The sequence below is a fragment of the Delphinapterus leucas genome, chromosome 8 (assembly GCF_059928025.1).
Source record: "Delphinapterus leucas isolate spDelLeu-1000000601 "Yukka" chromosome 8, BTC_Dleu_Yukka2, whole genome shotgun sequence".
Taxonomy (NCBI): Eukaryota; Metazoa; Chordata; class Mammalia; order Artiodactyla; family Monodontidae; genus Delphinapterus; species Delphinapterus leucas.
Genome location: NC_143136.1, coordinates 100,610,847 through 100,630,606, shown reverse-complemented (window position 1 = coordinate 100,630,606; position 19,760 = coordinate 100,610,847). Strand labels below are relative to the sequence as shown.

The following is a 19,760-nucleotide window of genomic DNA, read 5'->3' as shown; positions in this document are numbered from 1 at the left end:
CAGTAAGTGCTTTGTAAGTGTTACATAGTTGTCTCTGTTGTTGTTACTGCTGTTGGGAATCTTCTCCTGCACTAGACTGCAAATCAAATATGTTGACATTTATAACTGAAATTTGTAAATTTGAGGCTAGGACTTGAACTCAGGATTTGACTTGTTTGTTTGTTAGGGGATGGATGGTACCCAATCATTTTGTGAAAGTAAGAAGTAGGGAGTCTGTGTAGATACTTACAGAAGCCTCCAACCCCATAATACTGTGAAGTTCGTCACCCTTTCCCCTGAAGCCTGGATCTCTAGTGACTAGACCTTACTCAAAACTCTGCTAGAACTTTGAGGACCCAAACTCTAGTCCATATATGAGAAGGGGATGAAAGGGAAGTGATTGTCTACAGTTGGTTTGGGCATTTTGAGTATCCAGTGTTTGTGTTGTGAGCGGAATGTCAGAGGGCTTCCTGTCTGGATGTGAGAGCCTCTCTAAATGGTTACCCCATATCTTAATTTCGTGGATCTGTAAAATTTTGAAGCGCAAGTAGAGGTTGACCTGTGGTCGCAACCTGTATTTTGGCAGGAAGGGACGTTTTTAAAGGCAACAATTACTTTGCTTTCTTTACCATTTCCTAAAAGAAAGGCCATTTAACTCTCAGTCTCAGAATAAAGGACAGTCCTTCAAATGGAATACATGTAGCCTTATGAAAAACTCGCCACATGCCTGTAGTTTTCTGTTTTGCCGGACACCGGTGAAAGAGCAATCGTGGACCAGCCACTGGGAACCACTGAACTGGTTGTCTTGTGTGGGACTAGAGGCCCACCACCCTTGTTCGCACTGTTTAGCACAGCTGTGGTGACACTCTCTGATTGCAACCAGGAGGAAAGAAGAGCTAACTTCCGGCTACTGGTAGTTCCAGGTCACGTCTTTTTCTCCCATGTGGGGCACATGAATCCTGTGAGGGTAGGTATTTTTCTCAAATGCTAGGGGCTTATGGCAGAGCTCAGCTGTCCTAGAGGTTCCCTCAGCAGCCCTTCATGCTGGGAAGTCCAAAACACAGCGGTCGAGTCTCTAAGGAATCCTTTGAATCCTTTGAATCAACGGGCTTTGCCTTCCTCATCTGAGCATGTTCTCCAGGATCCAGCCAAGTTACAACTCAGTGTTGATCTAATTAACAGAGGCAGATCTGAAAAGGCAACAACAATGAAAGGCCAGAAACTGGATCTCCCGATGCAAAGCAAAGCAGAGAGAAATTGAGTTGAACAGTGACTCAGCCTCCTTAGATGTCCAGGGCCGGTGCTGGGGTACAGGTAAGGGGCTGGAGTAGCCCCAAATGCCGTCCGACTTTCTGCCCTGCCCTTCTGGATTTTAGTCAGTGCCTGAGGTCATTGTTTGGAGGTGGGGTGGAGTGAAGTAGTGGAAACAAATGGAAGATACTAGCAACAAAAGAATACTCCTCATAGAATTATTTGCAGCCACTGCTGTCCTGGGCAGCTGCTTCCTAAGTGTGTCCTTTACTTGAGCTGGCCGCCCTCCCTGAGCGCACGTTCCTGCCGTCCCCGCAGGAGCCCTGTGCCATGTGCATGTGTCTGAACCTTGCCACGTGTGGCCCTGCCCTGGGGAAGCACAGCTACTGTCCAGACACTGCTCCTGAGATGTAGTAGCTCTCTCTGGAGAGAGGATGGCATCCCTCCATAAAGTTCTTCAGTAATAACGGGAATGAATGAAGAGTCAGGAGGAGAAGCAAAGGCTCTTTTTGCACTTTGCATTCTCACCCGCAGAGTACCTGGGCCTCCCGCAGGCTGTGGGGCGTGGGTGTGTGCACGTGTGTGTTTCAGTTCCCTCTTGTAAGTCAGCGGGCGTGAGGAGCGGCTCCTTGTGCGTATCAACCTGGTCGACCTAGGACACGTGGCGTGAAGCCCAGACGCGCAGTGTCCCGATGTGGCCGGCAGCCGCGTGGCTTCTGGCTGTGTATCGGTGGGCGGATCAGGTCGTCTCTCCGAGCTTCCGATTCTGTAAAACGCGGCCAGTGCCAATTACCTTATAGCGTTGGGTGGATTCGAGAGCTATGCTGTGAGTGCCGAGCTAACCTGAAGCCTAGGGCTTGTACTCAGTACACCTGGTCTCAAGTCTGAATATTGGGGGGATTTTTTCCCACCTATCAAACGAGGGTTACACTAGGCATTCTCACTGGTTCCCTTCCCTCCCTCTGGTCTGTGGTGCAAGCAGCACGGGAAGGAGAGAGCTCCAGTAAGATCTGCCACTAGGCGCAGGGAGGTTTGGGGGACAGCTCTGTTTGTGTCGGGCTCCAGGTGTTTACAGAGCTGTCTAGTACTTGTGTTTCATTTGCTCCCACAGTTGCTCTGTGACGTGAAGGGAACTGATACTCTCACCTCCTCTTTAGCAGAGAGGGAAACTGAGGCCCGGGCACCTGATGCGAGGCCCGAAGGCTCCTGCGCGGCTGTCAGCTCAGGTACCCCTGGATCTCAGCATCCAGACACCCAGCGGCTGCTTTTCCTGCAGGGCAGTACGTGTTGGTGGTTATTCGCCGCCTGGGCAGTTCACGTTCTGTGATTCGGGCGCAGGACCTGTGCCGTCTCTGAGCTGGCCTTTACCACAGTGTGTTTCATCCCCGTCGGCTCACGTTTCCTCACTTTCTTCCCCAGTGGCTGGTGAAGCGAGCTATAGAAACAAAAGAAGAGATGGGCGACTACATCCGTTCCTACTCCATTTCCCAGTTCCAGAAAACCTACAGTCTCCCTGAGGTCAGTGTTCTTTTCTAGCCCAGTTGGGAACCAGAGTGCACAGTGAGGGACCCCTGGGAAGGTGCAGAGTACGCTCAGGCTCCCCTGCACTCCTGCCCGCCTGTGTGGCCTCCCTGCCCCCACCTGATCAGCCCTGAAACTGGGCCTCCTGGTTCATTAGAATTGCCTGTTTAAATGGGCACTGAGTGTCAAGCCCTACAGTTTTGTCCTTGTCTCTCAATTTTGATACTGGATCTGGACCTTTTGTTAAATTATAAGAGTGTATTTTTGTATAGTCATATAAAGGTTTTCGAGAGCCCACCTGCTTGGGACACACCTATCGTAACAGCTGAATAGTAATCACAGCAATACTAGCTGGTCACTGTCAGATACCGCATTCCAGTCCCGGCACATCACACGCCTTCTGTTTTTTTGATCCTCATGACTGCTCCCTGAGATAGGCGGTATCATCCCCGTTATGCAGGTGGAAAAGCTAAGGCTTAGAGGTTAGGTAACTTGCTGAGGTTTCAGAGCTCACACGGATCTGAAGTGAGAACGCTTGTCTTCACCACTACACTCTGTGGTCCCCCTTTTTCTCACCGGCTATAGGGATCTGTTATGCAGCCATCGGCAGAGGCCCTAGCTTTTTCCCATGCAGGATATATTCCAATTTGTTAGAAAATTGAGACTTCTTCAGGCAAAGTTGTGATGAGAAGTCAGTTTATAAGACGGACTGCTGAGCGGTCCAGTTGAGTTTCAGTCTTTACGCAGGAAGATTTGTTTCATCCCTGTGTCTTCTTGTCTTGCAGGATGATGACTTCATCAAGAGAAAAGAAAAGGCCATCAAGACAGTTGTTGACCTCTCGGTGAGTTCCCTGCCCTTGTTCTTCTGTAAGGGAAGAACGTAGGGTCGTAGCCTCCAAGTACCCCTTTGAGGTACATCACAAAAGCCCCTGCCCCCCGAGCTTTCTATCTGCCGGGTTGCCCAAGGGCTGATCTCAGGTGCACATGTGAGGGAGGCCCTGCCTGCCGTGCGTGCCCGGTACCCGATGCCAGCGTTCGGGGTAGAACGTGCCACAACCACTGCCCTGTTTCCCTCAGTTCCAGTTTCCCAGACCCGAAGCCCTTCCTCATTTGTACCAGCGGCAGCTGTAAACTTCACATAGCTCCAAAGAGCAGACGACGAACTAGAGCTGATGCATTGAGGTGACCACCACCATGACGCCTTCGGAGAGGCAGAGTAGCTTCTGAGCTTTGTGTGGGAAACTCTGGGATGGCCTTTGTCCCCAAGCACAGTGTATCTTAACCACAGGGTCTGCACTCATGTGCCCACTTCCCCAGTGCAAGGGCCAGAGGAGAGCTTTGGGCCTTTTCAAAACACTCTGGGCCAGAGCCCAGCAGGACCTTGTCAGCCTTCACCCCCCAGCCTTCCTACTTGAGCTGATGGGAGTGGAGCCTCAATGCCTGGGTGTAAATTCACTTTCTTTAGAAAATAATGTCTAGAGTTATTCTGCACTTTTTTTTTTTTTTTTTTTTTTTTTTTTACTTTTAAGAATAAATGTGTGGTCTCCCCAGGTGATTACTGTGAAAAGAATAACAGTAGTTTGATGGTGAAAGACGTGAAATGCTCATTTAAAACAAAAAAGCCTTTGTCAGTTTATGGTTGTAATTTGTATCTTTTCCACAGTTCCATTTTGGAAATGGGAGAAATGGAAAACCTTTAACATAGTTATATTCTGAAGCCAGATGCCGTTTTCAGATTTGGTGGCAGTATTAAATAATAATACCAAGAGGACATGATAGAACAGCAAGTAATATTTTTTCCTGGTTGTGAGGTAGATGTTCAGTTTAGAACATCTTTAAAGTTTTCTTTAAAAAGATTGATAGATGAGAGGAAGAAAATCAACCTTAATCTAACAACACAGAAGCAGCCACTTTTGATGCTTGGACATGTGTCTTCTGTGTTTTTAATGTGTATTTTTATAGTGAATTAGAATTATACTTTGAATGTAATTTTGTAGTTTTTTTTTTCCACTTACCAATATAGAGTCTTGTACGCTGTTAAAGGTTCCTCCTAATTGCATTTTCATGACAAATAATAACCAATTGGTTGGATGTGCTGTTGCTTTCCCTTGTTTTAAATGATGCTTCATGTAAAAGAAGTGAAAAGAAATGCTTTCATTTCTCCCTCTGATACAGGGAGCTGGGGAGCCAGTGGCAGGAGAGGAAGGGAAATTCTCTTTTCCCTGTAAACTCTGTACTATTTGGATTTTATACTAAGTCTGTGTATTACCTATGTAAAAACAATAACGTAAAAACAATTTAATTGTTTTTAATTAAGAAGCTGTAGGAAGTTTATTTTTCCGAAATTACAACTACAGGCATATATTACTGTATCAAATCTTATAAAATCCAATTCTTTTTTTTTTGATATTTTCAGCATGTTGTTTTATTTTATTTTATTTTATTGGCTTATAGTTGCTTTACAACGTTGTGTTAGTTTCTGCTGTACAGCAGAGTGAATCAGCTATACGTATACATATATCCCCTCTTTTTTGGATTTCCTTCCCATTTAGGTCACTGCAGAGCACTGAGTAGAGTTCCCTGTGCTGTACAGTAGGTTCTCATTAGTTATCTATTTTATACATAGTATCAATAGTGTAAAAAATATTTAACGTTTAATTGAATATCTTCATGTGCAAATCTCACTTGGAGCCCTGGGTAGAGAGTGAGAAACATTGCATTTTTGGGCTGTATCACCAAGAATAAAAGGCCAGTGTAGCTGTTGATCAAACTGGGCCTGATGTCTCTTTACCTATTAAACATTTCAGGCCTCTAGAGACACATTATTTCTTCTTTTCATTTGTAATGGAGTTTTTAAAGATAATCGTCTTCTGCTTGGCAATATGACTTAAATTCTTAATGGAATTTAGGGAGATAATGACAGGGACAAATATATAGGGCCCAAACATTGTTCTAAGCATTTATATATAACTTATCTAGTGCTCACCACAATCCTATGAAGTAATAGTATTTTTTTTTTTTTTTGACAGGTGAGGAAACTAAGGCACAGATCGGTTATGTAGGTTGCCCTAGGTCACATTGGTGATGATGGAGCCAGGATGCAATAAAATGCTAGATAAAATGCTGTTTGCAGCTCATTAGAAAATAATATCAAGATAAAGGAAAATGGAAAAAAAAAATTGTAGGTCTCTGATAATAGTTCAAATTGCTTAGTTTATTTCCTTTTTTTATGTGCGAACTTACTCCTCCGTTGACTGTCAATACATTTGCAACAGGAATGATAAACAAATTTTTATGGATGGCCAGAGCTGGCCTTTGGGTTTTGTTTGTTTGTTTTCTACTTTCTCTGTCTACTGAAAATACTCCCCCATTTCTAGATGCTGTCTTCTTAGGTTTCTGAGCTGAGCTCTGTTGCCATTAACTTCCATCCTTCCCACCCACCACTGCTGCACACGCTTGCTTGCGGCCTTGGAGTGAGGGTCCCAGGAGCTTGTCAGGGACTCCGGGGCTCCATGTCCCTGTCTTCTTCTTGTGAGTCAGTGTAAGACATGAAACAGCTTGCTGGGTTTTGTTTGCTGTCACTCTCTCCAAGGAGAGTCCCTCCCCTCGTAAAGGGAATAAAGTCTTTCCTAGGTGACCAGGGTGTGGCTCTTTGCAAGTCTTAGTTTCTCAAGAATGTTTTCTTCTCCTCCCAGCCTCTCTCCAGTTCTGCCCTTCAGATGTCTCATCACTGTTTCTTACCTACCCCTTAACTGACAAATGTAGAATCCCAAATTTAAACTCTGAATGGTAAATTAAGGATTAAAATTCGCTCTTACATACAGTGCCAGGTTTCTAGAGCCAGCCTTTTATAAAATATGCATGTAGCTGCCGGGTACTGACTGAGTGCCTTCTATGTGCTTGACATCTAATGAGGCGTTTTACAAGCATTATCTCATGTACTTATCAACACTCAAGGACTTATGCGTTACATTTCCATTTTATAAATCAGGAAGTTGAAACTCAGAAAGGTTAATAAATTCCGTACACAGTTGCAGAGCTGAGAAGAGGCAGCCAGGTTTTCATTTGACATCTGGCTCCTCAGACACAGCAGGTGTTGGTGCATCTCTAGTTTTCTCACTCTTCACCTGGTCTCTGATTTCCTGCATATCCCTGACACTGATTTGGCCCTAATGTTTCTGACTGATTTCAGGACCCTGGGGTGTTATTTATCAGGGTCTCAGAGACTCAAATGCATGCAGAGTGGTTGGGTACTCTGCCCTTGTGAGGGCATCTACTCTGCCTTTGCCCGTTTGAAGACCGTTTGTCCAGCTGGAGAATGGGTGCCAAGTGGAGACTGTCCTGTTGTCTTTTTCTTCCATCTATTAACAAGTTATCACTGTGCTTCAACAAGCAGACTTTACTTACTCTTGCTTACGTGTCTTTTTAAAAATATTAAACATTTTAATATTTTTCAAAAAATTTTAGCTTATAAGAATATAAGCTTGTCTTGTCTTTAGCCATCTTTGTAGGCCTGTTCCAATTTTTTGCATTCATCCTTGGTTATGTAGCTCATCTATTTTTTTGATGCATGATTTTTTTGTTTTACAAAAGGTTATTTTTCTTACCATACTACTGTGGTAATAATGAAAAATTAGGCAATGGAGAGAAAGTACAAAGACTAAATCACCCATGATACCACCAGCCAGGGATAACCACTGTTATTCCAAGTAGGAAATATATAGTTATGGATATCAATATAGAAAATTAGAGATCACAGAAAAATGACGTGATACTATATATTCTGTTTTGTTGTGTGGTTATTTTGCTCAACACTATAATCAAGGATATATTTCCATGCCAATAAATACACCTTCATGGCATTTTCAGTGGCTGTACATTATGCATTGTGTAGTACTAACTTAACTAGCTTAGTTTGTTTTTGGGGGATTTTTTTTTGGTTTTGTTTTGGCTATTATGTAGGACATCCCCATAGCTAAATTTTTTCTTTTATCTTTAATTATTTACTTGGGTTGCATTCCACGAAGTGGAGTTGGTTCAGAGGTTATGCCTCAATCTGTTAGTACCTCTTGCCCGATTGCCTGGCAGAAAGGCTGTTGTGTGAACTTTCAACTTCTGAGCTCATCACCTTCCAGTGTTCTCTCTTTTTGTCTTGGCCTCATTTTTCTTCATCCTGGGGATTATTCCCAGTACTTCTGCTTCTCCTTTGAAATGTGTTCTTTTCTTGACTTCTCCATATCTCCTTTTTACGGAATAGGCGGCCGCTTTGTAGAAGGCCTGCTTGATGGGAGGTGATATTTTCAAAGGACATAAGAAAATGAAACTATTGCCCAGGACAGGCCTCCCCTTACCCTTCCACTTTCACATCATAATCATAATCGCTCATTTGTCTCACCTAATGTGCTGTGGTACGGTCTACTTCCTCCTTTTCTGAACTGTCAGCCTTCCATATTCATGAAGTATCTGACCTGTGCAGTGAGGTCTTTTACTCCCTCTCAACCTTGAGTAAAGAGTAGCTGTGAAATTTTACCCAAAGCCCCCAGAGATACATTTGCTTACTATTTGTTGAGCATTTCTTGGTAATGTTTAGAATTTTGTATGAGAACAGAGGGGACAGAAGGAAAAAAAAAAAAAAAAGACTTCTTATTGGTCCCCTAAGAGACCAGGTCATTTAAAACTACAACTCCACTGTTTTCTTCCATAGGAAACGCTGTGAAGAGGACCTTTCTTTCCAGGACATGAAATGTAAACGTGGCAACATAAGTAAAAAAATATATATTAGTACATTTTATCAATAATAGCAAACATACGCATGTATGTATATCTTAACCCTTAATGTGTATCAGATAACGTTAAATAGATTGACTAATCCTTACGACTCTCTCCATATACCTATTTTACAGATGGAAAACCTCAGAGGTTAAAGTAATTTGCCCCAAATCAGAGAGGTAGTAATGGGGCACGGGTTAAAACCCTGTCTGTCTGACTCCATATATATTCATTCCATAATAGTAATTGAGCACTCACTGTGTGCCAGACCGCATTCTAGGGTATGAGGTGAGAGCAGGAGCATTGCAGCTGTAAGGGATTCAAGGGATTTCGGGACTCATCAAGGGAAAAGATGTGACGGGGGGTTAACAGTAGCACACACAGCGTCTCTGGGTGATGCTTTGACAGGTTTGCCTGAAGGGTGGGGAGGCTGTCAGTGCGCAGGCCATCCTGAGGCCTAGGCGCCGGGGCCACCATTTAGAAGGGGAGGCAAGGAAACGAGGGAGCCTTGGCCGTGGCAGGTTAGAGAAATCTGAAGGGCAGCTGCAGCCTGGGGTCTTTATAGCCACGGGGTTTATCCTATCTGTGGTTTGCAAATGTCAGGTGCGGTTTTGCAGAGCATGCAACATGGGCAGGCTGTAAACCGCTAAACTCTGCTTAGTGGGGCCATCTTTTAAACAACTGGGTCTGTGAAAAGTTTGAGGTTGGCGCTGGAGGGTTTTGAGCTGTGGGTCTCAGCCTGCTGTGAAGAAGTAAAGCTAGAAGTCGATATACAGAAGCCATCTTGGCTCATGTATACAAAACAGTGACCTCATTCTTACCCACCAAGTTACACTGTTTGGTACAAACTCAAGGGGACCTGAGATGGGACTTGTGCCGGACCTCAAACAACAGAAGACGGGGCTTCCCCGCGGGCGCAGTGGTTGAGAGTCCGCCTGCCGATGCAGGGGACACGGGTTCGTGCCCCGGTCCGGGACGATCCCACATGCCGCAGAGCAGCTGGGCCCGTGAGCCATGGCCGCTGAGCCTGCGCGTCCGGAGCCTGTGCTCCGCAATGGGAGAGGCCGCAGCAGTGAGAGGCCCGCGTACCGAAAAAAAAAAAGAACAGAAGACAGGCCTGTACAACAGAGCTCATGTAAAAGAGAATAGAGGAAGAACAAAGTTTAGGGGTGTCTGGAGAAAGCCCTACCTCCCCAGCTAACTTTACTACCCATAGACATGATTGCCATCCGTCTCTCATCATTCCCTCACTCAGTTCCCAGGGCTTCATTTTTGTGGTGGTGGTTGTTGTTTTATTCATGTGAGAATGAAGAAAACAACCTGATTTGTCTCAGTTATAATGACTTTCTTCTGGGGTGTTTCAGGGCTCTGCACTTGCTGATGGGAACATCAGCGGAGCCTCTCTGGGTGGAAGGCAGCGTTTGTTCAGGGGCTGGTGGGCGGAGGTGTGTCCGTTAGAGTAGGGTTTGGGTTTGGGCTGCCAGGTGAGCCCTAAGAGACTGAGATGTGCTTCCTGCTGAGTTGGGTGTGGTCCGGTCCCCTGGAGCTCTGGAGGGCAGTGGCTGCTCGTGGCTGTCTTGCTGCCCGCTGGGTATTTCCTGAAGGGGTTGCCCACCGTAACTGAGAGGCGAATTATTTAATCTCTGCTTCTTTAGTAGCAAGGTGGAGGTAATGGCATCTGCCCTGCTTCTACCTCATGGTGTAGTTATAAAATGTAAAAGGTGTGATGTATGTGGCGTGCTTTAAAGTATAAGGATAATTACACGAAGGCCAACATTTGTCATTGTTTGGCAGAATAAAAGGTCCTTGTGGCTGTCGGTTTCAGTATGCTATTGTTTTGGAGTCAGTCCTTTCTTTAGACTCCAGTTTCCTGTCTGGGGTCGTTGACTCTATGAATGGTAACTAAGGAAAGTAGCAGTTAAGCTCAATCATATAGTGCGGCTGTAATGGTAGAGCTCCGTGGAAATTAAATCGTACACAGTAACTGACGTCCTATGGGTCTGTTATGTTTTTCATTTCCCCATAAATCTGTTTGGTTTTATTTAGAGCTTCCTATTCACGTAGGCACCAGCAGCAACCTAGGAATATTTGCGGCAGTGAGTTAGAAGAACAACCCTCCAGGCATCCCAGCACCGGTTTCATTCCTTTTCCACAAAATTGTTGAGATTATATATGTTACAGAAAGGATGTTTTTCTGTATGTTTGAAACTTTTCATGACAAAAAGTGAGATAATAATAAAGTTAACAAGAATTATCAAGAGGGGAACAATTCTAATTAGCATTAAAATACCACTGTCTAGAGAAACCTGATAGTGTGCTTGTCCTGGTGATGTCCAGGTAGAGATTAGGTGTGGTGAACTCCTTTAGTGGAGAAGGAAAGATCCAGGGACAAACTGGAATACCTTGCACAAACAGCTGCCTGTTTGCACCCAGAGTCCTGAGCAAATATTATTAAGGTATTGTTTGATGCCAGTTTGGCAGTCAAGAAGGACATTCATTTGGGGTAGAATGACAAACCAGGTCATCTGTGGGCGAAGACCTACATTAATTGAGCACCTACTACGTGCCGTGTACTTTGTGTTTAGGAAATATATATATGCAGTTTCAGAATGTGTCCTACACAAAAGAGGTCTGTGTTTCTACATTTATAACTAAATAATACTCTAATAATTTTAAAAAGTCATTGAAAGTTTAAAGTGCATTTTGTTGTTTTTATAAGTTTTTTAAGGATAAACCTCAAAACACTTTTGTAAAGAGATATATATCTGTGAAGGGTTTGTATTTACTTTCCTTTTCTGGTAATGGAGATTTCTATGCCATGAGAGAATTTTTTTTTTAAACATTCTAGGTTAACATGTATATCCGTGATTGTTGCACAGTTTATGTCTCTGGGTGGTAGAAAGGTGTGGATATGTAGTGACTGGAAAATTTGTATTGTTTTCTGGAAAATTTTATTCAAGAATAAAAAGGATTTGAATAGAGAGATAAATCTTGCTTTTCAAGGCAAGATTCAGTATTATAGAGATGTCAGTTCTTCCCAAAGTAATGTATAAATTTGGTGTGATTCTAGTCAAAGCTCAACAGTTTTTCATAATGAACTTGACAAGCTGATGCGAGAATTCATTTGGAAGAGAAAATGTGTAAGAATAGCCAGGAAATTTGAAAAAGAACAGTGGAGACAGGATAAAGACTCATAAAGCAAGAGGAATTGAAGAGGGTAACATTGGTACATGTTTTATATATATGTATATAGTTGTCATTTTAAATCAAGGAAAGGACAGACTATTAAACTGATGATGTTGGGATTCTTAATTTTCCATTCAGAGAAAAACATATATCTATAGATACCTACCTTTCACTATACCCCCCAAAAAAAATTCTGAATAGATTAAAAGGCTAAATATAATCTATAAAAATAACATACAAGAGCTTTTTTTTTTTTTTTTACAGTCCCTGGGTTAGGAAGTAAGATGATTGATAAGTTTGATTGCATGAAATATTAAATTGGACAAAAAAACCCAAGAAGATTAAACAAAGTTGACAAGCAATAGATTGGGTGGAAATATTTGCTCCAGTATAAAAATCAAAGGGGCAGACTCCATGAAGGCAGTCGCCATGTGCCAGCTGTCCTCCTGAAGGGGACCTGTACACCCACTGCCATGGGAAAGGACTCCCGCCCCTGGCAGGCTGGACCAGCCTCCTCACGCTTAGTAACTCCCAGCCTCCCCATCCACTTCTCAGGATGCTTACAAGCCCCGTCGGAAGTACAGACGCCAGCGGGGAGCAGAGGAGCTGCTGGATGAAGAATCACGGGTCCACACGACGCTTTTGGAATATGGCAGGTAATGAAGGCGGCCCAGTCTGAAGTGTCTATTTGATAAAACCATTGAAAAGAAAAGCTAATTTAAATCGCTTCAATGGGGTGAACTTAGTTGGTTTTCACCTGACTGAGTCTACGGGTTTGAGCCCGTGATTGCCAGCACCGGGGACTTTTCTCCCTGGTGTGGAATTAGCTCAGTTTCTGTGGGTAGCTTCTCTGGTGGTGGTAGAGGCCTGATCTTTGAAGTTCCTCAGCAAGCCCCCATCCCCGGCTCTGCCCTCCTCAGGGAGCTGGGAAGCGTGGGGCGGTCACAGAGGCCCAGGTGGGCTGCCCTTCATGCCCCTGCCATATGTTAACATCTTCAGGTAAACTAAGAATTGAAGGCAGTTACAGCAGTTTTACTTTGTGTCAGAGTCTAATCGTTTTGGTTCCCTGTGAAGAATTGTCCTGACCAGGAAAATGAAGAATTTAGAAGTAGTTTTGTCACTTCTTAAAAACATCTCTAATTTTTAAAAATACAGTTCTTATAGCCTCAGTTTTTCAGTTACACACACGCACACACACGGAAATGCTTCTCCTCGTTGCATCTTTTGCTTGGCTCTGGGTATTAACCTTCCTTTGTGTCCTGAATTTTCTATTTAGGGTCACTGATTCCTTGATGTGAGTATGTCTCCTGTGCTTCCTCCCCCTCTGCTCGGAGTGATTGCTGTGTGCTGCCCTGCTCATAACCCAGCCCGCACTGGGGGGCTGGAAGTAATAGCACTGCCACTAGCATCTCCAAGTGAGCATCTGATGGCTTCTCCCTCTAGGGTACTGGAGACAGCCAGAAGGAAATTAAGGCTTAATTGCCTTACTTATTCCATCTCTCAAATGGAATTGCAGTTGCCGCTTTTTGTTTGTTTGTTCATTTGTTTGTTTTTGAGAGAGTAATGCGGGCTCAGATCCTTTCTTCCTGAGAATGAAAGCTAGTCCGTTTCATTCAAAGGAAGTTGTTAGTTCTGGCCCTGACCTGAGCGTGAGGGCTGCCCCACAGCTCACCAGCTGTTGCTGCGAATTGAGCTGCTTCTGAGTCAGGCACCTCCAGACCAGCGACATAATTTGCAGGGCCCAATCAGTATAAAATGAAAATGCAGGGCACGTTAGGCCCCTGAGAATCATGAATAATGATTAATCATTAAGGATTTCATGACAGCGGCAACAGCCAAATGCGGGGCCCTTCGGGTGTGAGGTCCCGTGCCACTGGACGAGTTGCACGCCTTGGACACTGTGAGGGGGGCTCTCTAGCCACCCCTCAGCTGCAGGCGGGCACACGAGACTGTGCTGGTCCGGGCGAGCCAGAGCTGGAGAGGCAGCCTCTGGGAGTGTCACATGTTCCGGAGCCAGAGAAGACTTAGGGAAGTGTGGTTTTTGGTAGTTTGTATTGTTCATACCTCCATTTTTTCCAATATCCAGTATGTATCTCAGAACTAGCCTTAGTTCTTATTGGTGGGATCATGCTGACTCCTGATTTCTGAGCCTGGGGTGGGTGTTTGATGAAGCCTTTTTGTGTTTGTTTTTTAGGAGATGGGGTTATTTTGCCTTTTTTTTTTTTTTTTTTAAGCTTTTCTGGTAAGGAGAGGGTGAGTTTGTGAAGGTGGAGAATTCTGATTGTTTATTCAGCTCATTCCCCATTTTGAGAATGATGAAGACAGCATTCAGAAAGGTTAAAAAATAACCCGCCCAAGGTCAAATGCTATTAAGAACTAGTAAGAGCCTCAAAGTGGGACTTGAACTCAGGTTTGCTGGACTCCAAAAACATGTCATCATTATTATCTACAAATGTTGTTTGAGCCTCTGGTGAGAGTTTGGTTCTTGATTTTAGGAAGACAGGCCCAGCGTTGGTTGTTTGATCTGAGACTGAACAACCAGAGAGTGGCTATTACAGCTGACAGAGCAGATGGGTTAAAACTTACAGCCCCAAGAAGTGTCCTTTTCTTCCCCTTCCTTGGGCAGGCTGCTCGCCTCCTTTCTGTCTCTCTTACTCCTCCCTTAGGGTTTTAAGTCAATACTCTCCACTGCTTGAGATCTTTCCCATTTGGTGAGGATTACATAACATTGTCTTTATGAAGGATTTTGAACAGTTTGTCTCATGTAGAAAAAGGAAATGTCAACTGTTAGGTGCTGTCACCACCAACCCCCACCACCAACACCACCATCATCCTCATCACCATCACCATCATCACCACCATCATCACCATCACCATCACCACCATCACCATCATCCTCATCACCATCACCATCATCACCACCATCATCACCATCACCATCACCATCACCACCACCATCATCACCATCACCACCATCACCATCACCACCACCATCACCATCACCATCACCATCATCACCATCACCACCACCATCATCCTCATCACCATCACCATCATCACCACCATCATCACCATCACCATCGCCATCACCACCATCACCATCATCCTCATCACCATCACCATCACCACCACCATCATCACCATCACCATCACCACCATCACCATCACCACCATCATCACCATCACCATCACCATCATCACCATCACCACCACCATCATCCTCATCACCATCACCATCATCACCACCATCATCACCATCACCATCACCATCACCACCATCACCATCATCCTCATCACCATCACCATCATCACCACCATCATCACCATCACCATCACCATCACCACCACCATCACCATCACCATCACCACCATCACCATCACCACCACCATCATCCTCATCACCATCACCATCATCACCACCATCACCACCATCACCACCACCATCACCACCATCACCATCATCACCACCACCATCACCATCATCACCACCACCATCATCCTCATCACCATCACCATCATCACCACCATCACCACCACCATCATCACCATCACCATCACCACCATCACCACCATCACCATCACCACCACCATCATCCTCATCACCATCACCATCATCACCACCATCACCACCATCACCACCATCACCATCATCACCATCACCATCACCACCATCACCATCATCACCATCACCATCATCCTGAGCAGCAGCAGTTTTCAGTTCTCAGATGCCCTTAAATTGACCTTTAGATTCAGATGAGGAGCCTCACCTGAGCCCCTCCTTTCAGTTCTCCTCATCCCTATGTTCTCCTTACCCCCAGCTCTAGCCCTCCCTCCAGCTCCTTTATGAGAAGCCTTACCCTCTTCCCTTTCCTTCCTAATCCGGCAAGGCTGGGCGCCTGCTGCCTCAGGGACTCACTCCACCCCTCCCTGCCTCCCCCTAACTGTTGTGGCACCCCTTAATTGCTCATCCCCACCTGGGAATCCTAATCCCTCATCTGTTGTCAGTGCTTCTGTTTTCCTCTTCATCTCGCCTCTTGACAAGAGGGAGAATATTTTGACTCCTACAATAAGAAGGTCGGAAAACAGTGTTTCTTCTTTGGGGTTAGAGGTCAGTCATCAGCCTAAGCCCACAGAGCATCTGGCTTTGAGGCCCCCATCCCAGTTTCTTCTCCCTTTTTTGACTTTCAGTTGCTCAAATAAGGCTAGACTTTGAGCCTGGACAACTATGCTGAGGACTTTACGGACTGTGTGTCTTGTTAAAAACATGTTGGGTATATTTGTTTAAATGTTATGTTGTTGGGAAAACAAGACTCATAGTTTCAATTTTAGACTTAAACACAATTGTATCTTTATAGTATTTCGATTATATTATGGGTCCAATCAACTTTTAAGAGCTAAACTTGAGCAACTAACCACACTTGAAACTGTCACTGTGGGGAAATGCATTTTAAGTGCACATGACATGTCTCTCCCAACCTGTGTCCCCTCTGAAGGCCCATGACATGCTCATAGAGTATTTAGTAAATGCTCGTTGACTGAACAAAGAACAGAATCCACAGTCCTTAGTATTTAGGGCTTTTTTATGCCCCTGATTTGTTCTGGATTCCAGACAATTTGATATGTCTTACTTTGCGCTAGGGGAGAAAGTTCGTTTGTTTTCTAGAACTGTGATGTGCAGTATGGTAGCCAGTAGCCACGTGTGACTGTTGAGCACTTACAATGTGACTAGTATGGCTCAGGAACAGAATTTTAATAGTTAAGTTAAATTTAAATTTTTTTATTACATGCTTTAGTTATTGGAATATGTCTAAGTATGTCCGGAATAACTTGGGTATGTGAACACTGATTTAAAGTTCTAGAAGATGTACATCCTTGATGATAAAGACCGAGTCCTGGGTCTGGAGTGTGAGGAAGTGACTGGGTGGTGAGGGGGCTGGAGCTCTGTTGGTGTTGACGGTGTAGACGTCAGCCGGGTTGGTGGGTCAGAGCTAACAATGGGAAATCCAGGAGCACACTGAAGCACGTGGCACTGCATATCAGGCTGGTGCTTGAGAGGAAAGGGCCCAGCTGACAGGGCAAGAGGAAAGGTAGGTTGTAGGATACAGCATGAAAGGATGCTCTAGGAAGGATGAAAGAGAAGTAAATGTGTTTGTAGTAGAAATAAGTTGAAGCATCTCCCTGCTCTTTGTGAGGATGATAGGCCGCAAAAGGGTATCACGTTCTCCTGGTGAAACTCAAACATCACGGAAGAGTCTCCCAGAGATGTGGGACCAGTGAGCAAATGAGGCAGGCGTTGATAGGCAGCTGAGGACAGCTCTTTTTTGTCATGGAAGAGTTGCCACTATGTCACATGGAGAAGGAAACCTTTAGAAGAGTCAGCGGGACTCTTCTTCATTCAGCAAACGTTAATCAAGTACCTACTGTGTGCCAGGCACTGCACTAGACACCGGGGATACAAAAGTGAATATTCATAGCAGCACTATTCACAGTCACCAAAAAGTGGAAACAAACCAGATGTCCGTCAGCTGCTGAATGGAAAAAATGTGGTTTTTTCATACAATGGGATACTATTGAGTCATGAAAAGGCATTAAGTACTGATTCATGCTATAATATTGATGAACTTTGAAAGCACGCTAAGTGAAAGAATCCAGGCTCAAAAGGCCATGCGTTGTACAATTCCATTTATATGAAATGTTCAGGATAGGCAAATCCACAGAGACGGAAAGTAGCTTAGTGGTTGCCAGGGGAAGGGGATAGGGGACAGTTGGACTAACTGCTATTTATATATATTGGGTGTGGAGCTCTTTGGGTGATGGAACTATTCTAGAATTAGATAGTAGTGGTGGTTGCACAAAATAGTGAATACACTAAAAACCACTGGCGTATACATTTTAAAGTGGCGAATTTTATGTTATATGAATTATACCTCAATTTTAAAAATGTAAAGAAAAAAAAAAGTGAATGGGGCTTCCCTGGTGGCGCAGTGGTTGAGAGTCCGCCTGCCGATGCGGGGGACGCGGGCTCGTGCCCCGATCCGGGAAGATCCCACATGCCGCGGAGCGGCTGGGCCCCTGAGCCATGGCCGCTGAGCCTGCGCGTCCGGAGCCTGTGCTCTGCAACGGGAGAGGCCACAACAATGAGAAGGCCGTGTACCGCAAAAAAAAAAAAAAAAAAAAAAAAGTGAATGAAGCAAATTTCCTCCCCTCCAGGGCTCAACAGACAGATTGCACATAACACATAATTATTGGACCCCGTGGGTGTCAACACAGAAGTGCATATCTGTGTGGGCCTAACCTAGTTTTGGGTGGTCAGAAAAGTCTTCCCAGAGCCTCTGTCTTTAAGGAGAAATAGCTGGGACCTGGGAATTGAAATACTCAGATTTAGCTGTTTACTGCTTTATTTGGAAAATCTGTAAAGTTCCTGGGCCTTAGATAAGGCCCGTCTGCCTGAGGGTATGTCTTCTGCCCTGAAGGTCTCCACAGACTGAAGGCCTGGGAAACAAAAGAATACCCAGGGTGCAAGGACACTTCTAGGAGTGGGAAGCTTCAGAGAGACCCTCTGTTGGTCAGCGCTCCCCGGTTCAGGACACAAAAGCTTCCCACTAGTTTCAGCAGAAAGGATTGATTGCAGGGGTGGATGGGAGGAGTTAAGAGATGTGACGTAGGCTGAGCAGGGTCACTTCCCAAGTGTCACATTAGATCTGGGCTGCCTGGGATGCAGCTTCTGCCTCCGTCATCAGGAAGCTAGTGAACAGCCTGTGGAGTTGGGAAGCTGGTACTGCAGCTACTGACAAAGAAACCACCCACTTTGCCAAAATCAGAAAACCACCGTGACAGCTTCTGGCCCCAGAACCAGGTTACTGCTACTGTGATCCGCACCAGTGCAGTGAATCCTTTGTGCTTTTGCTGTCTCCTTCTCTACCTGCTACACATTCAGAACTCCAGCAAATGCATCTCATTGATGGAACCTAAGTAGTATTCAGAGCCCCAGGTGCAAGAGAGTATGGAAAATAGAGTTGTTTGTTCTCCTGCCTCCACGGTATAGTAAGATGCTAGATGTTGACTAAGCCAGTTCACTGAATCTGCCATAAGGTCCTGTACAGGATTTGGGTGGGTACTCAACACATAACTTTAGTCTGCTGCACTTTGGGCCTGTAGATCTGTGCCTAGAGGATGGGCACAGTGTAACCGGCAGTGACTTTTGGTCTCTCCAGTTATAAGACAACCTGTTGCAAGGTCGGGTGATACTTTTGGCTTCTTGATTTCTCCATTTTCTTGGAGAAGGATGCAGGCAGGCAAACAGGCAGTTGGACATGATTTCTGTCCGGGAAGTAGGGGGAACACGTACAGGCACGGGGATGGATCAGCCAGGGCAGAATGTTTGAGCAATTGAAAAGTTTCCAACCCAGACTACCCAGCCTGTAGTTTGTATCTCCTTCCGGCCCTCCCGTACCGTCAGTGGTAATTTATAGAAATCCTATGGAAGCTGTTTAAACAGGGCTTGGGATCATGTTTGCAATCCCATATCAGTGGTACAAAGCTCAGAGAAGTGAAGCAATTTCCCCCATATTACACAGTTTGCTGGCACCAGAGTGAAGACTCTAGCTAAACCCATTGTCCTGACTTTCTCCTTCCCAACCCACCTTGTTTACCAGACTCAACTGTAAACTAAGCCTGTGATTTGTCAGCAGAGTTCTAAGAAATCCTGTGCCCAAGTGTGTGTTTCCCTTCACACTCATCACATGGCAGGCAAAGCACTGGTCCCAGATTGAGATTTTCAGATTGAAAGTGGAACTGACTTTTGGAAATGACTAAAACCATCCAAAGCAAAGTCTGGGAACACTTCAAAGAAGAGGTGGCTTTAGAGCTGAGGTGTGAGGAGTGATTAGGGAAGTAGGAGGGGCCAGGAGAATAACACAGTGTGCAGAGCTCTGCTCAGGGGTTGATGCACAGGAGTGGGGAAGGTGACCTGCTGACGGTGAGTGAAGCTCAGCGGTTGTTAGGCGGGGCCGTGGAAGGGAGGCCCTAGTGACAGTGCCCACAAGGGCAGGTGT

The 19,760-nt window shown here is 45.0% G+C and overlaps 1 protein-coding gene across 6 annotated transcripts in view; it reads left to right on the top strand.

Moving 5' to 3' along the window:
- The window catches only part of CCDC93 (CCC complex scaffolding subunit CCDC93), a 91,765-nt gene that overhangs the window by 14,377 nt on the left and 57,628 nt on the right, over positions 1-19,760 (top strand). For 5 of the 6 annotated variants that reach the window (XR_016394183.1, XM_022590640.3, XM_089916894.1 and 2 more), the window contains 3 exons: positions 2,650-2,748; positions 3,537-3,593; positions 12,262-12,362. Coding sequence is in view for 5 of the 6 variants with exons in the window: in XM_022590640.3 (XP_022446348.1) it covers positions 2,650-2,748; positions 3,537-3,593; positions 12,262-12,362 (257 nt within the window). In the remaining variant the exon portion in view is untranslated. Of the gene's footprint in view, positions 1-1,299; positions 2,457-2,649; positions 2,749-3,536; positions 3,594-12,261; positions 12,363-19,760 lie in introns of those variants that run through there. The other variant, XM_089916895.1, reaches the window with a different exon arrangement.